This window comes from Buteo buteo, chromosome 27 (assembly GCF_964188355.1).
Source record: "Buteo buteo chromosome 27, bButBut1.hap1.1, whole genome shotgun sequence".
Classification (NCBI taxonomy): Eukaryota; Metazoa; Chordata; class Aves; order Accipitriformes; family Accipitridae; genus Buteo; species Buteo buteo.
In genome coordinates, this window is record NC_134197.1 from 14,133,617 (window position 1) to 14,151,243 (window position 17,627).

The following is a 17,627-nucleotide window of genomic DNA, read 5'->3' on the forward strand; positions in this document are numbered from 1 at the left end:
CCATGGTAACTTCATCTCTAATACACACATCTGCAAGTCTAGGTGAGAAATGCAGAACTATGTATTCAACCTAAACTGTTACGCGAAAGTACAATATTGATAAAACAGAAAGTAACAGGGTGTTTAACAAACTGTAAAATGTTTTGACTCAAAGTGTTGTATGGCAGATGGAGCTACAAGTATGGTCTATGAATAGCCACCTACACATGAGAACACACAGAGGTAATAAATATACATAAGGTATCCCATGAAGTGATTATCTTAAACAACTTTTCTTTCTACTGCAAAATAACAAACAGAAGTTCACTTTTGTGAACAGAAGTTCACAACAAAGCAGCTCCCCAAGTTCCACATCAACAAAGATGGAAAAGTAATCAGCTTGCAATGCTCACATAGAAGTTCGAGTTCTCCTTTTGACCAGTATCTACAATTATGTCATTCTTGTTCCTCTCAAGAGGAGATAAAAGCAGGACAGGGGTCCCTGCCATCTTCATCTGAAGTGTGGGGACTGAGAAAAGACATGCATTACTTCACCACATACCAGTGACAAAAGTAAAAATCAGTTTGTTTCAAACAAGATTCCTCCTGGAAGATCACATGTCCATCCATTACCACACTTCCCAAGAAAATTGTGACATTCCTGTCTTTTATGAGAAATAAGTGCACTGCAAGCATTCCGCAGGTTCATCTCCACTTCTTCTGCGCCCCTCTTTCCCCAAAACAATCCATCTGGCTGGCTAACTTGCCAACCAGATTCACAAGTGCTGGATCCACGTACAGAATGACTTTGTTTAGCAGAGGAGAAAGTCAGTTTTCCAAATGAAATCTTTCCAACCTCAGCTCCACAGCAGAGTACAGACATTAATAAACTTTAGATTAAGCATCTACGTTGTCTTCTTTCCCCTTCACAGAAATAAAGGACTTGCAGGAATGGGCAATACTGAATAGAAACACTTACTAATTCCCCTTTTTTCCCTGCTAGCTATGAGGTGATCGAACAGAACCACACCAACAGGCCAGCTGAGTTCTTAAGGGTTTTACAATGAAATATGCAAACTCTTTCCCAGTAGCTCACAAGTCCAAGACCATCCATCCAACCTGATGTTGAATCACTTGACTTTCCTGTAAGTTGTATGAATTGAAAGACTCACACAAATTTACATGGGACTGTTGTATACGTACTAACAACATCTCCCCCTCACAATCATATTTTCTCTCCTTTCCATCTGGCTAAAAATCATGGCAAACTGTGTCCAAAACACAGCTAAAAAACCAGGAATAATACAGGACTGGAAAAAAAAAAAAATCTAAGAACATTACCTGTCACAATTTTTCAAAATTTAGATACATAACCACAGGACCATACTATTTTTTAAATCGTGCTTTATTAGGAAAAAATCCTTCATACAGATAATATGCTCAAGGCATTAGCATTTTAGGCACTAACTTGATTTCCAGTCATAACCTGTATGCTCAAGACTAAATTCCCCACTTTTAATCATCTTAATAAACAACAAACTGCTAAAGGTGTAAATTTGCATGATGAGTCCTGAAAACAAGTACCACGTATGACACATTTAGGTACGATTAAAGTAAAAATTGAGGAGGTATTTAATATCCTTAAGTAGCAACGGACAATTCTCTGGCAAGACAGGCTATATTATCTCTCATTAAGACTGCAAAGCTAAGGCATTGTGAGACTCTTGTGATTCTTGTGTTCTTAGAATGGTTGCCTGGTTTTGACTATTCCTTATCACCAGTGAAAAGGGTCATATCCAAATTTGCAATTTGGCCTTTAGATCTCTGCTACTGAACCCTCAAAGCTGTTGTTTCCCTTCAATAGAAAGATTAACTTTGTTTCCTTAGGAGGAAATCCTACTTCAGCTTGCTTCCCAAGCAGCCATGATGTTTGTATTTACTCAACCAAAGTTACAAGTATAAAAATCTTTTTCAGATGTTAATTTAAGCCAGCTGTGGTAAAATGTCCAAATTCTACATTTAAAAGAGCTACAGTATCCCTCTACCCAGATGACTTTCTGCTGATAATTCCAAAGACTTTTGGAAGTCCTGTGCAAGACAAAAATCTTCTCTAACTGCACATGCTATCTCACATCAGTTCAAATTAACTAAAAGCAATTGGTTTTGAATGTAGCTGCTTATTTAAGTAGTAATTTTTTGAAGACTGTAGCAAAAAATTACTACTTAAATAAGCAGCTACATTCAAAACCAGTTGTTTTCAGTTTATCTACCAAAGTTAATAACATTGCAAAACAAACAAACAAACAAAAGAACACTAGTTTGGAAATCTCTGGATTAAAATACAGTTTTATATCTTTGAAGTTCAAATGAGGGTTCTGAGAGAGAAGTTATGTATTAATCTAGGCAGATATATGCTAACATAATGTAAATTTTTGCTTTGACTATACTCACAAGAAAAGACCACCATCATCTAATAACCCTTCATCTCATTAAAGAACATGAAGAAAATATGTCTTCATACACCTAAGCAGGTTATGAAATAACTGACCTAAACGAACTGAATTAACCCAAATGTAAAACAGGCTTTCAAGAAGTCAAACAGATGCTTCTAATATAATGTATGCAGACTCCCATGAGTCACAGGCCGGAACAGGTTCATCACCGATACTCTCATAATGCTAAAGAATCCAGCAGGCACAAGAACTTCCGTGACAGCGTACATATGGCAAGTGACATAAACATAACAGTACACATAAAATTTATAGAAAGTACAAACAGATTGTTGGTTTCATTAATAACACAGGAGAGATTTGATCAATATGTTGTACTTTAATCCAAAAGCTAAGATACTGAAGGCCCCATTTTTATGGGCAAGACATTCTTTGTCACTCCCTCCTCCCCAGCCTCACACGTATACGTTGAGGGTAGAATTCCAAGCATTTAAAGAGCAGTAGCATATCACTTCACATGGTACCTTCCCACCCTCAACCTGGCAAGGACAGAATAGCTTATAATTCCAGCAGGACAATATAGCTCCAAGACCTCTGTGGGGTACCTTTAGAGGTTCAAACAAAATGCATCTCGTCTCCCTTTCAGTTCCAACAGTAGCCCTAAACTAGAACGATTTAGATAGGACAAAATGAAAATTAAGGATTAAGTTTCGTAAACACATTGCTTAAAGAAAAGTCCATGAAAGACAAACAGGTCTTGCCCAGAACGCTGTTTCACAAATGTCCATAAATACAAATAATGTGGAACTGGGATGAGGCCAAGAACAGTGTCCGTGTTCAGAAAATTGTAAAGGAAAATGCATGACATCTGCCAATCAGCCACATGGAAAAGGTTAAATACCTCTTTGTCAGACTCTAAAACCTAAGTTGTGAATCCCAAAGAGCAAGTCACTGTGTCACTGCCACTGTTTGGCACCCAGCATGTACTCTGAAGATCAATATTAAACAGTTTTGTAAAAGAAACATCAAAGAAACCTAAGTGCCAAACCCAAAACTTACTGAAGTAAAGCAAATCTGCATAGCAATACTTTCTGAGAACACAGTTCCAGCAGGAAAATGCTTTTCTTGGGATGAAAATCCTTTTTTAATAAAACATCAAAAAAGCTTTTATCCTTAGATAAAGATCTTCTATTTTCTCATGTCCCTGTCATGTTAGCTGTTCAGCAATGATCTTCCACAATTCCTGTAGGAGTGGAAAAAATACATACAGGCATTAGATCAGTAGGTTGCAATGGTGAAAAAGTTCAACATGCCCACTTGAAGACATATTTTAAGACATACCCTATACTCCACCTATAGATACTAAACCCATCTATGTAATCTCCTAGAACAACCACCAAATTGTCTTTGAGACAGAGCAATAGAATTGATTTCTTCATTCTTGTCGCATGTTTTTTTAAAATAAAAAATTAGTATCATTCAAATAATTTGTTCTAAAATAATTTCATTGGTCTGCATGACCTTCTGCAGTATTTTGCCTGATAATCTTGCTCTTTTTCTTAGCCTGTGTTGACAAACGCTTTCAATAATGCTAGTAAACATACAACTGAAAAAATACTCAAATTACTGAGAAATCAAGGTCTCACAAATGCATATCTTAATACAAACATACACACCCTTCTCAATCTGTTGGACAATGAAGATGAAAAACAGACCACTTCTGTAGAATGAATTAGTATACACTTTGTCTGCTATACAAAAGATGATTAAGCAGACTCACATACTCTTCACCATGACATCTTGAATTATGGCAATATACTTCATGATAAATAACAAATGTAGGCGTTTTAAAAAGGCACGAATTTCAAAGACCAGTAGCCTTCCACGAAAAGGCCAGGGAATGAGTTTAACACTTTTAGGTATAATCCAGGTTACATTTATGTACTTGGAAAACTTGTTTTAAATTTTGCACGCATGTTTTATGCCTGAAGGTATCAGCATTAAGTAAAATGAATCAATCTCATGAACTAACTGTGGTCCCCATAACCTTACTATGTATACACACTGCAGAAGACACAGCAATAGTATGTTGACTACAGGAACATTATTTCCTGGTAACAGATTTGCAGTCCAGTACAAGATTTGCAAGTTCTCTAAAAAGATTTGTTAGATTGTATTGCTCTAGAAACTAGCAAGCTATTAGCTACACTGCATAATATTTGTAAAAGCAGACAATTGGAAAAAAAAAAAACAGAGAAAGAGAACCATAAGTGCTTGGTAGGTAATTAGATAACTACAAATATTATATCTGACATGTTTCTGAATTACAGAAGTTTACAGCTAATTGACTTCTTCATAGATATTAGAACATTATTTCCTGAACCCTGAACTGGGAAAGGAATTACTAAAACTATGAAATGACAAGCCATTAAATGAGAAGAGATATTGGTCCCATTTTCTAGTCAATCACAAAAACTGTATTTTACAAAGTAATGGAGACTGGTTTTTAACCTTTGAGGAAATGAGCGCAAAGTCACTGTACTGCTGGTGATAGAAAAGGGTATGTTATGTCAATCTAGTATGGATTATGAAAGGACAAACAAGAATAATTTTAAAACAACAAAAAGCTAAATGGAAATAAATGAAAAGGTAATGTTTGTTCTCCTGTTCTTCCTTCATGTTAAGTAAACAGCTGAAAACTAATTTGAGATGATTAGCCCAACACATTACATTTATTTTAATGAATGCTACTTACCAACTGCTCAATTCGTTCATAAACGAGAAACTGGCAGAAATCAAGCTTAATGGGCTCCACGGTATATTTAATTTTTCTATCTTGGAGGTTCTCCAAATCACTTAGAGTATTTCTAAAATGACTGTAGGCTTCACATGTAATATCCATATGTCTCAAAGTGAAGTTCAGGCTGGTAAGACAATATTTAATTTAAAATGTCTCTCCTGTACTGGCATCTTAAATAGCTATGTAACCTTCCTCAGCTAATGGAAAATGTGGGTCTTCACAGTGTAATTAACTAACTTCAATAGCAAAAAAAAAAAAAAAAAAAAAAGAGTAACACCCAACACCCCCCCCGCCCCCCCATTCCTGAAAAGCAGGCAAGACTTATGTTAGTGTCAATACACAATAATACTCTTGGATGGATCTTTCCATTGATTTTAAGGCACTTTGCCACAACAGAATCATTGGCTTGGCTTCCTGGAGAAACACTTGGCAACAAATCATGTGAATAGCTATTGCTTACATATCTCCAAAGATTTAAGCAAAGCCTATTATTTATATATTAGTTTATGAATGGACTGCAACACATGATTACTAAAAACATTCAGTGATTCCCTGAAAGAAAACACAAGACAAATTGTTATAGAGGTACTCAAGCTGGGAAACATACACCCTAATTCTAAGCCCCTTGATTTCACTCTGTGACCTCAAAAACATACAGCAAATGTTTTCAGGCATTATAGAATACATCAGTCTAGCCAACTATTTATCCTTACTCGCACAGAGATTATCTCATGCGAGACAAAGGCAGGACAAGAAGAGCCAAACTCTTGCAGAAGTCAAATTCCAAACTGATAAAAATTAAGCATGTATAAAAACAAATGCTTGTCTTGAGCATATACTGCAGCCTGTGATCAACTAATACAATTAAAATCAGAAGCTGACCTTCAATCAAATCAGATGTTTCTTCCAAATAAAGAAAGTACATAAAGTTTTTAGTGCTTTTTACTTAAAGTTCTTGGTAATACTTACCGCTTTTCTAATGCTAGGTAAACTGTGCAAGAATTTCTCAAGTTGTGTGTCATTCTATACAGCATTCTGAACAAGGCATCTGTCAGGTCATCATCATAGAACACTACAAAAAAAAAAAAAAAGATGAAGAGCATAAAATATCTAAGTGTATTATTTACCTAAGTCTCAGGTATGAAACAACAACAGGCCTTAGTTCGATTATTCTAATCAAACAAGTCACTATTTTAACTAAATCCCAAAGTATATTTTTAATGGCAACAACTGACCCTGTAATAGTATCCACTGCTGCTATTTATGTCAGGCTTTCTTTAAGATTTCTCTTCTATCAATGGGAATCACTTCTGTCAGACAACTTACAGAACTTTTATAAGATCTCTCTCAGTCTGGAAACATCTTACTGCAAAGCTAAAAAAGACAGGATATCACAATGTATAAGGCCTCATTTCTTATCAAATACAGAAAAGGCAGTTACTAATATACTATTATGACCATATCTCCTCAGAAAGCAGTCTTGCAACACCTTTCAGTACCATAAAGAAAAACAATCCTCCTTTATTTATCTATCAAAACAACAATAGTTCTCCTATAAAGATAAGCTAGCATGTCAGGTTTCAGTCTTTCACTTAAGCAAGAAAAGGAGCAGGAAAAAAAAGAGAGAGATCCAAAGGCATAGACTCTATGGGCAAGTGCAGCATCTGAAACTGTTCTTCACATTATAGAATATATTAGTCTAACCACCTCTTTATCATTACTTGCATGGAGGTTGTCTGATGCAAGACAAAGTTAGGACAACAACTTTTCTGAAAGTCAAATTCATCACTTGTGATTATGTTCTGTGAGTAATATATTTAGTAACAAATAATTACCACAGCAAAGGAAAGAAAAACCTAGTAGTTTCCAATATCTGTTCTCCTATTGCTAATTCAGAATGTAAATACAATTGTTTTAAAAAAAAAAATACAGGCAGGAACACTTAAGGCAGAGCTTTGACAAATTAGGTAAGGATCTCACCTACTAGATTTTACAAGCAAACTAGGTATGTTTAAATTATTACTCATAATGCTCAAGTGTTTGATTTAAAAGCTTACTGTTTATATTTTCCTACCATCAGCTGCCATTATCACAGTACAGTGGTTATGCAAATCAGCAATCTCTTCTTCAGACCAGCTATAGGGAGCTTCAGGATCTGTAACAAAGAATTTGGTTTTGGTGTACATGATTAAATGTCTCAAATGATTGACAGCTGGAAAAAAGAAACTTAACTCCTGTGGTCACCTGCTACTCCATAAACGGAGCACCCCACAAGTTCCCTGCAGTCCTTTGCTTTCTCTGCATTATGTCCAATCCTCCCAAGGCTGACTGGCAAGAGTAAGTTTTCTTTCACTTTAGAATTTACAACCAATTACTACCCTGTAGCAAGATCACAGATTTAACTAGATTATAATAAATAATCCTTTAAATAAATTAAAAAAAAAAAATGCATCTTCGTACAAGTTTTGATTAAGCTTCCGACTTCATCATGCTTTTTAAAATTTACTTTTTTAAAATATAGAAACTTTCTCTGAAAGTCTAAAAACATAAAGCCTTTTCAACTGACAGTATCAAGTATTTTCATTAACCAGAATTTTTTGAGGTCCAAGAGAGGCTTTTGAATGTGTAAAGGATGTTTCCGCTTGCTTAAATAGTTGTTCTATTTTTTATAAGCATTACATCAAATCCAACTGATAATATAAAAATCTATAAAGTAGGCTTCATATAACCTAGTGCAATCACTAGAAAGAAAGTTTTAGTGATCTACTTTACTATCAATTAATTGCACTTTGAGTGTTACTCAAGTTAGTTGCCTTTATTCTGCTAAAAGCAGGAGAATACGTTACCTTGGCAAATATTTAAAATATAACACATTCACCACTATATTTGGAAAAAGTATTTATACATCTGCAAATCATAACCTACCCTCCCCACCACCTTTTATAGTTTTGTATTCGTGCAATCGTAAGCCACACAACACCATCACATCAAAATCTGGACGACAGTAACTCCAATCCACATCACTGTGCCTGGATTCCATTATCACCACGTAACAGACACATCTTGTTTGCACCTCTGGATTTTGACCTAAGTAAAGGACAGCCACCACTCGTCTATTCTTAACCTATCAGTAAACCTCTCCTTATTCATTCACAAGGCAATGATGCACCCAAAGACAATCGTGTACTTTCAACTATTTTTCCAGAGGCGTATGTGCTGGAGGGCTTACTTCATAAACAATGGAATAAGCTTTTCTTGATGGGTATGAAGGGGAAAAAAAACCCAAAACAAAACACCAAACCTTATCTGAAAGGACCCATTATAACCACCTACCAGTGCAGAATTCATCTTTCAGCCAGTCCAGTTCCTTTACTTTAACTTCCCCTCCTGTGGGTGAAGAAAGATCACATCAGTCATAAATGGCCTTTCAGACAGTATCTAAGCAAAAGTAAAGGATCAAAATCTGTACTGAAACAAGTGATGAAGATCTATTATGAGGACATAGGAAACAAGTAACATTAAACATCAAATCATTTACTGTACAAAGCCAGTTACCCACTCACAAGAGAACAGGATGAACTTAAGGGTCAGAAAGGCAACCTATGTTCTTTTTCACAAGTCTCACCTGCAAAATGCTTCTCCTTTCCAGAGTTCTACCTCTGCCATTTATGCTCTGTTTATGCGACCCTTGGCACCTGGATATCTGCGATCCTCCCAAGTACCTCAGTGAAACTCACACAATGACTGTGTAGGAACTACAGCTAGTCTTAAATGACGATCAGAGAAAGAGTAAGTATTTTGCTCTTCTCAAAAGGAAGCTGTCCCATTACATATAGGTATCTCACATCTGTCTTTTTAAATGAGTAATTTCTAACCAAGACAAAAATTTAATTTTACTTGTGAATATGCTAGGTAGTCAATGACTGTGCTGTTTAATCCCAAAGCAGTTCATATAGGCAATTGCACAAACACTGACTGTACAGCACTTACCTCCTGGCTCCATCAGGTGTTTGTTTAACACAACATTTTGCTCACACATGGCCAGAAGATCTTCACCAACATCTGGAAAAAGTGATAATGGTATTCAAAATAAGAATATTTTGCATGGGCCGTGCATGCCCCTGACCTCTCAGACTAATACTCAGTTTCTCTCAAATTGATGAGATTAAGGAAAATTCAGAGCAACTCTATCCACTGATGATTGCTTCCCTAGTATCCTTCTTGCTTTTGTCTCTCAGTACTAAGCTCTGAGACACCCTTGAAGAAAGAATTTAGATCCCCATACTACTTATTTTAATCTAGGCACACTATCTTGAGTTCATAGCAATGCATCTTGCTTTTAAACTCTTGCACTAAAAAGTAGTAAAGCTTTTTCAATCTGTTGAGAAAGTTCTTGTTATTTTTCAATAAACAACACAACTTTATATACACTAATAAAAAAGTTACTAACTAAAACTGAATAGATGAAGATGAAAATGCCAGGATGAAAGCACTGCTTTGTGAAGTTTCATGAAAATATTTAACTGAAAATAACCGCCTTACCTGTGCAATAAACTCTCTTGGCAACTGTTCCCATGATAATGCTTGTAATTCCAGTGCCACCTCCAAGCTCTAGCACCGAGCAACACCTGAATGTGTCCCGTTTAAACAGAATGTAATCAGCAAGAAGAAAGGCTGCACGCCAGACCTGTGGATAAGAGAAGCAGTTAAAACAGAGTAAATTCCGAAGCACAATCCATGAACAGCAAGATACTGCAAGGCAGAATACTTACTTGTTTACCGACATCTTCTAAGGGGGTTGCCATAGTATGTTCTGTGAAAATGAAAGTAGAGCAGAAATAATTACCTCAAAATGTTGTTGAAATCAAGTTCCATAGTGGCAAATTTGAAAATCACGGCACACTTCCCTTTCAAATATAGAACTAAACACTATTAATTCTATATAATAATGCTAGATAAAGCCAAAACCCCCACTCTAGCTAAGGAGCACCAAGTTTCCCATAGTATACTACTGCCCGAATCACTTCTGGACAAAAATGTTTTATTTTAAAAATATTTACAATATCACAGTATTACGTTTGTTTTATTATCTCCTTTCACTTAACAACTGCTGTTCCATTTCTAAAGAAAACCTATTTTTCATTTTACACAAACATACTTATTCCATTTCTCCTTGACTGTAAGCCTGCTATTTACCTATTTTAACAACATCACTGCAAGTACATTCTTGTTGTTCATCTTCAAAAGCATCTTCTTGCCCTTTCATCAGAACTACAGGATACACTCTATCCCTCAAAAGATCCTCCGCCTCTAAATCAGAGGCACTTCGAGGTCTTCTGACCACTTCCAAGTCTCCATCACCATCTAGCAGAGCTTCTACTCCTTCACTATTTAATTCTCTTTCTGTTTTTAGATTATTCCTGTCCTTGCCACACAGTTCATCGGCACTTCTGTACTGGTGTTCTCTTTCTCTTGTAGCTTCTCTCACGTGTTTCTCAGATGCCAAATCTTCTGTGTTCCAAAGGAGTTTGAAATATGACAGGAATACTGTAAGAGCACGGGGGGGGGGGGGGAGTTAAACACCAGGTAAGAACAGAATCTATGCGCAACTTCCACGTACACGAAATTTTGGTATGCATTCCACATATTAAAAATCTAGAGGATAAAAAATCATACAGATAACTTGAAATATAGTACAATTTGCTACAAAGAAATATTTCTGTTATTAAGTTCTGTCAGTAGAAATAAATTAAACACTTTCACGGTCTACTGGCTGACTCAGCATCTACGCAGTCACAATGCACACTTTCATCTGATTTAGTAACACTTATTTTAACAACTGGCAAAAGGGATGGTTTCTTATATCTTCGTTGTCTATCCTAGCATGAGAAATTTTTAAAGTCACCTACTGTTTGCATGACAACCAGATTAAGCTGATTTGAATATTTAACAAATTAGATGATACCATCAATGAATGAAACTTTGGTTCTCCAAGTCCATTCTGATCCTTTGCATGTTCTACTGTGTTTCAAGAGGTGTAAGGTAAAACTGACCCAAAGCAGCAGAGACTAAATCCCCATGAGGTTCCCTAAAAACCAGCAAGTGACAGTGGTAGACAGTTGTCATACTTGTTAGAGTAAAAGCTGTCATACTACAATCCAATTCTTGTCTTAATAAATGAAGGAATTTCCCAGACCAAGTACCTTCAGAGTAGGTAGCGCATGCTGTCATTTCATTCTGTTGAAAGGTTCTTTGCACCAAGCAAAATCACAGCAAACAGATCTTGAACAGCACGAAGACATACTACAGCACTGATTACCCGTTTTTGACCTGATCAGGGTCAAAATTATTATCCACTTCTTTGTCAAGCCTACTTTTATCATTTTTTACATTGTCATATGCTAGAACAGCTGCAAAAGTTATTCTTTTTATGTCACAACTGGGTTCGAGAAAACAATGCTTCGGTCACAGCAGGAGCAGTACTTTTCTACAGAACATTTTACCAGCAGCTTCAAGGCCAGTTTCCTCGACAACTTTATAGAAACCTACAAGCTGGCATCTGCCAATTCATTTCCACTACAGCCTTGACTCTTCAAATTATATAAGTCAGTCAAAACCATTGCTATTCTGAGCTTTCTTGTTGCCAATTTTTTTAAAACAAAGAAATTCCCAAAACCCAAACAAAGCCGTTAGGCTCCTCTGGAATAGATGGTAAATCATCACATAAAGATTTTATAGAAATTCGTAAATTAATTACTGATAATTTTTATCTTAAACTTAAGTTACACTATTTTAAACCCCTGGCTTCTCACCTTTTGTTTGTATGCAGGAAACACCCCAACTTTTTAACATGATTCCCAAAATACGATATTGATATTATAGCCAAATGAACAAATAAATAAAATTAAACCTGAAAGCAAGTTAATTTTGTTACTACTTCTCAGAAAGTAATTTTAAATTTCTTTTTTAAGATAGGCTGTCTACAAATTCTATATTAATAGCTTTCATTTCTGTAGTTAATTTTATGAGGAGAATCCAGCTAGCCCTCTTTCTGAAGACTGAGTAGGAAATAATTCTGCTTCTAACTGGAATAAAACATGTAATGATTAATATCAACCATTCAAAGGAGGATTCAGACATTACAAATATATGAATACACTTAAAATACAGCTCCATCAGTCTAAACATACATTACCTGGTTGTCCAACTGCATTCAGACGTACCATGAGATGTCTTTTGTTTGGACAATATAAGTGAACATCAGAAAGTACAGTGTCACTTTTAAATGTGGGATTATCCATCTTCTTCTCTGTTACATCTACCATGATGTGCTGGTGAGAGGAACACCTACAGTCCCCTATGAAGTGCTGTCACAAAATGATTTGATACTCTTCTATTAACAGGCATCAAGTAACAGTTTTGCTCAGCAAGATAACCTCATGACATAGTTTCTGAAAAGACCTCAGGCAACACGTGGTCATGCAAGCTCCACCATGCTCCAATAAGACAGCAAGAGGCGCATCAGGGTAATCAACCCAAAACCAAACACAGACAGCTTTTAGTGACATCCTGACACAACACTGCTCCACCAGTATTTTAGAAGACAAAAATCAGATTACGGTGTCCAATAAAGTTGCAATGCTCCAATGCTCTCTTTTACAATGCTCCAAAGAATCATCAAATACATAATCACTGGTAGCTCATTGGCAGACATCACATATTTTAGGAAGAGCTACTAATTAGCTTGTGTTAAAAACACAGCCCCCGCCCCCTCGTCCCCGAAAAAACCCAGATGTTGCCATGAATGCACAGACTTACAATGCCAAGTCAAGGTCTTCAAAGGAACACAAAGCCTTGGGCGCACAACTTCACCGTTTTAAGGGATCTTGTTCTTCATAGGAATCTCTGAATTTTCTCAGAAACTAACACAATTACGGAATGTATTATCATAGGTTAGTTCCCCAAATTTTCTAAAAGGACTATCTTCCCTTCCTGGAGAAAATTCAGCTCCTTTTATACACCTCCACTAATCAGGCAGTTAATGTCTCCTGCCTTTGGTGCTCATTGCTCTTCCCCAGAAAAAAAAATATAAACACCTGAAATCATTCTCATTACTTAATGTCCAAGGCTGGGCTGTCTCTTTGTCCTAAGACACAAACAAATTAACTACCTCTTATGAACAGAAAAATAAAGAGGACATTTATTTCCCTATGCTCTACAAAACTTGACATTTTGTGAAAAGCATGTGAAACACTGATGAACCATAGATCTGAAAACAAAATGTATGTCTTCAAAAACTGAGATAACAAGCTTAGATCACACAAACAAATCGTCAAACGTGATATGAATGATTTAGTTAACAAAGACACCCAGGTCTCACCAGCTATGAGCACCCCTAATACTCCTTATGTAAAAACCGTTGATGCTGTTTCCTATGTTGGCATTAACATCTTGGAAGATTAAGCTAAGTTTTCTATTATCTGCTTGTGCTTGAACAAGATCATAAATATATAGGCTTAAAATGCTTCGAGTTACCCAGGCAGCCTTTGTAACTGCAGTTCTGAAGTTCTATTAACAGTTGCAAAACCTAATCCAGCCTCCAAACCTGCCCTTCGCCCGCAAAAATACGCGCACAAGCTACGCCCAGACTTGATGTAAAGCAACAAAACGCAGTTTCCCACCATCCGCGGAGGAGACAAGCCAAGGCAGCACTACGGAGGAAAGGCCGGGCGCCGTTTCGCGGTCAGGGCAGAGCCCGAAGCCTCGAGCTCCGCCCGCAGCCAAAGCCCCTCTCCCCGAGGACCCACCGCCTCCTGCCCGCAGGCAGGCCCCCAGCCCTGCCAACACCGGCACGTTTCCAAACGAAGCCGCCGCCGCCGCCCTCCTCCTCCTCCTGCTGCTGCTGCCCGGCGCCGGCCGGCGCCCCTCAGACCCTCCGGGCTGGAGGAGCGGCTCCGCAGGGAAGGGACGGCTGCGGGGGCACGACGGCGCCAGGGCGAGCGCGTCCCCTCGGCCGACCCCGGCGGACCGACCCCGGCGGACCGACCCCGGCGGGCCCACCCCGCCTCTCCCACCTGCCGCCGCCGCCGCCATTTCGCAGGCGACGGCTCCTTCCGGCGCGCGGCTGACGCCGCCGCCGCGCCCCGCTGCCCGTCAGCCCCGCCCGCAGGGAGCGGCGGTGCCGGGCGCCCTCCGCGCCGCCGCGGTCCCGCTGCTCGCCCCGGCGGGCGCCGGGCTCGGCCGCTCGTCCCGCTGTCGCCAGCACAAGGCCCGGGCTACGCATGCCTGCGCCTAGCGCCTGCCCTGCTCGCTGCTGGGAGCCGCCGCCCGCTTGCTGGTTTCCCGGGGCAGAGCGGGAATGACGGCCGTGCCCGGACGCTGCAGACGGTGCCCTGGGTCGCCCCCGGTGCTCGTGAAGGCTCTTCTCTGTTGAGGAGTTACCCGGCACTATGCTCTCGGTGAAAATCTCTCGGGGGGGTCAGTCAGAGGAAACGCCGGCAGCTAGGCTTAGTCTTGCCGCTGAAGCATCCGCAGCAGTTGCCCAGGGTTTGGACCCTCGTTCCTCACCCCTGTTCTTTTATTACTTGCTTTCAGCGTCGCTTACCCTGTCGCAGTTCATGTGTAATTCCATGCAAAACCTCTAAGCGGCTTCCAAACGAAAGATGGAAAACCCGCATGGAGGCAAGGAGGCATTTCTTCCTCAGCCCAGATAACGCACGCCAGAACTCGACTACTGCCGTAAGATGAGATGAAGCAATAGCAGTATCTGCTCGCTCACTTGGCGGACGGGGGGTTTAGCTGCTTAATTCTGCAGAGTTTCTAACTAGGTATCATGAACCAGGTAAAATAAACTGACAACTGAGTTCATACCAGAGCGCTTCGGGAAACTTAATAGAAATTTATATCACTTGCGGAGTTAGGCAACAGCTGTCTAGCAGATTTTAGTATCTCCATCCTGGATCTCGGTGCCTTAGGTACTCACTGCACAGCTGAGCTCATCTACAGCCGAGAGCTGGCTGCTGATCTGGCGCCGAACGCGGGGCCGTGTTGCCCGGCTGTGCTGTCTGGAGGCCGCGGGTGTTGTGCTCGCACAGTGCACCACAGCAGCTGGATGTGCTGCCGCTGTCCATAGCTCCGCAATCCCGTCTCCGTGCAAAATCACGGACATAGGTATGCTCCAAACTCCCATCCGTGTTCTAGTCAAGTTCCTCTGCGCGTCTGCAAGGGCTATTGAAGTTGTTCGTATCTTTCAGCAGGAAGATCCGGTTCAAAAGTGGGCATTTACTTATTAATTACTTGTTATAGGATACTAATGTCAATTGCTACAGATGATCCTTGTATTTTTCTGGAGTGGATGCTTGTGGGGAAGGAAGAATTAAAGAACTAATGCTGGAAAAAAAAACCCTTGGAATGTAATGCATAGTCTGTATTTATTTCTAGACGTCTGTTTCTCGTCATCTGCATCCTTCTATAAAGGCTAAGAATTATTAAGAGAATGAAGTAATCTTTCCCTGTTTTTACAGTCTAGAGTGTTGAGTGGTAATGAAATGGAAAACACAGCAAGCCATTCAGATCTGCCATTGGAGTTTCTGTGGGGAATTCTATTGGATGAACATCTGACAAAAATGCTTTGGAGGTTTGTTTTCCTTTTATCTGGCTCCTGTGAAAGAGCAGAATATTATTTTACTTCCTGTGGTGATATGCTGCCACATAAATTATTACTGCAGTCTCTCTCTGCTGGCATACTCCCCACTGCTACAAAGTGCTAACAATATGCAGACAAAGCGGATTATATTTTTCACAAAATCTTACCAGTCTGCAACAAGAGACACTTACTGGTATGCAGACTAAGTATTACCAAAGGAGTAGCTAAAAAGCTGGGTGTTTCACTACACTAGACAGAATCTTTTAAACACGAAGGCACATTATATGAGAAATGGAGCTGCTATCATTTCTTTTCTAAAAAATGCAGCTACCTTGTTTTACATACATATAATCATTAGGCAAAGCAGGAATATCCTGTGGCTGTAGAAGGTCTTAAAGGAGCCAGTGTGGCTGCAGACATTATAATGTGGGTGATAACAACGATAGTGTTTAGAGACAATCTGGAGGTGCAGTTTCTGTACTACACACAAGAGGGCTTTGGCAGCAAATTCCTGAGATCTACCTCTTTTTTTAAAGACTTTAGGATGCACCTCAGTTACATTTCCTATCTTCCTCACAGCCATGTGAGATAGGAGTTTGCTTAAAGAAAGTAACCCAAGAGTATCACTTAGTCATATCACACCAGGAATTAGGGGACTTAAATAAATGACTGCTTCCCACGTGATTTTTGTCCAATCCTTTCATGGCCCAAAGGATATTGCTGGGACAATTCCTTAGAGTGCCTTCTAAAATGCCGGCACTGCTGCAGGAGGGTCAGAGAAGAATACTATACAGACAATCCTGAAGAATATGTATCATGGAAAATCTAATTCCTTAGGAACAGATAAGAGATCAGAGCTGATTCTAAGCAGGCCAGAATAACCAGATGAATTAATACACCACCACATATTTGATCTTGTACTGTGCTGTAGTATATCCCTGATAGCTCATGATCTTTTTCCAGTACATACTATACTGTCTCTTTGCTTGTCTTCTTTTCCTTCATTATATGTCTACCAGACAGAAGCACATTCTGTGCTTTCATTAGGTCAGTAAAACCAAAAAATAAAACAAAAAACAAACTGAAGGCTATCAGCAAGAAAAAATGTATCAGCCCTCATAATTTCAGTCATACTGTACTGGGGCTGTTGAAAGGAGATATGCTGAACTAGTTTTCACTTCATCTTGTTTACTCGTATGCTGGTATGGAAAGTACTTGAGACAAGTTCCTTAAGCCATCAAGCAGCACAGAGAAATGTCAGGCAGCACAGCGAATAAAAGGACTGTGGGTCTAGATGATAAATCAGTGAAGAATTTTGCTCTGCTCTCCAAGCATGTATGGCACCTCAATGTTGGTCACCAGGTTGAAAATTCCTAAATAACTGCTTGAAGTTGAAAAGTGCATGAGAGGAATAACTGAAAAATAATTAAAAAGGGCAACTGCAGCTGTCAGCTTTTGTGTTTCCACATTTCCTGAGCATCCATTTCTCCTTCCCAGGGGAAGCTAAGAATCATACTGCCACACCAGCAAGAAAACTGAATTACAAAGCACTAACATTAGCAACACAGAGCTAAAATCCACAGTGATTTCTTTTTCATTAACTATTTTGTTGTTGTTTATCAGTTACATTCACACTCATTGACTATAGCATTTTTCTCTATGGGCTTATTCAGAACAATAATTTGCATGCCCTTGGCATCAACCCATCATGACTCCTCACATCCAACACAAGCTGATTTGCACAGAAGTTTTT

The 17,627-nt window shown here is 39.0% G+C and overlaps 1 protein-coding gene across 2 annotated transcripts; it reads right to left on the minus strand.

The window, feature by feature from the left end:
* Positions 1-1,084: 1,084 nt before the first annotated feature.
* On the minus strand, positions 1,085-14,334 carry METTL22 (methyltransferase 22, Kin17 lysine). Of its 2 annotated transcripts, none has more exons than XM_075058299.1 (11): positions 13,048-14,334; positions 12,425-12,596; positions 10,426-10,776; positions 10,002-10,042; positions 9,772-9,916; positions 9,220-9,291; positions 8,563-8,616; positions 7,304-7,384; positions 6,199-6,301; positions 5,185-5,353; positions 1,085-3,672 (listed from the first exon to the last, which is right to left on the minus strand). In XM_075058299.1, the coding sequence occupies exons 2-11, from the start codon at positions 12,552-12,554 to the stop codon at positions 3,637-3,639; spliced, it is 1,182 nt and encodes a 393-aa protein (XP_074914400.1). In that variant the 5' UTR covers positions 12,555-12,596; positions 13,048-14,334; the 3' UTR covers positions 1,085-3,636. The 2 variants fall into 2 exon arrangements, with proteins under 2 accessions (XP_074914400.1, XP_074914399.1); XM_075058298.1 differs by having other exon boundaries at positions 12,425-12,725.
* Between the last annotated feature and the right edge of the window lie 3,293 nt (positions 14,335-17,627).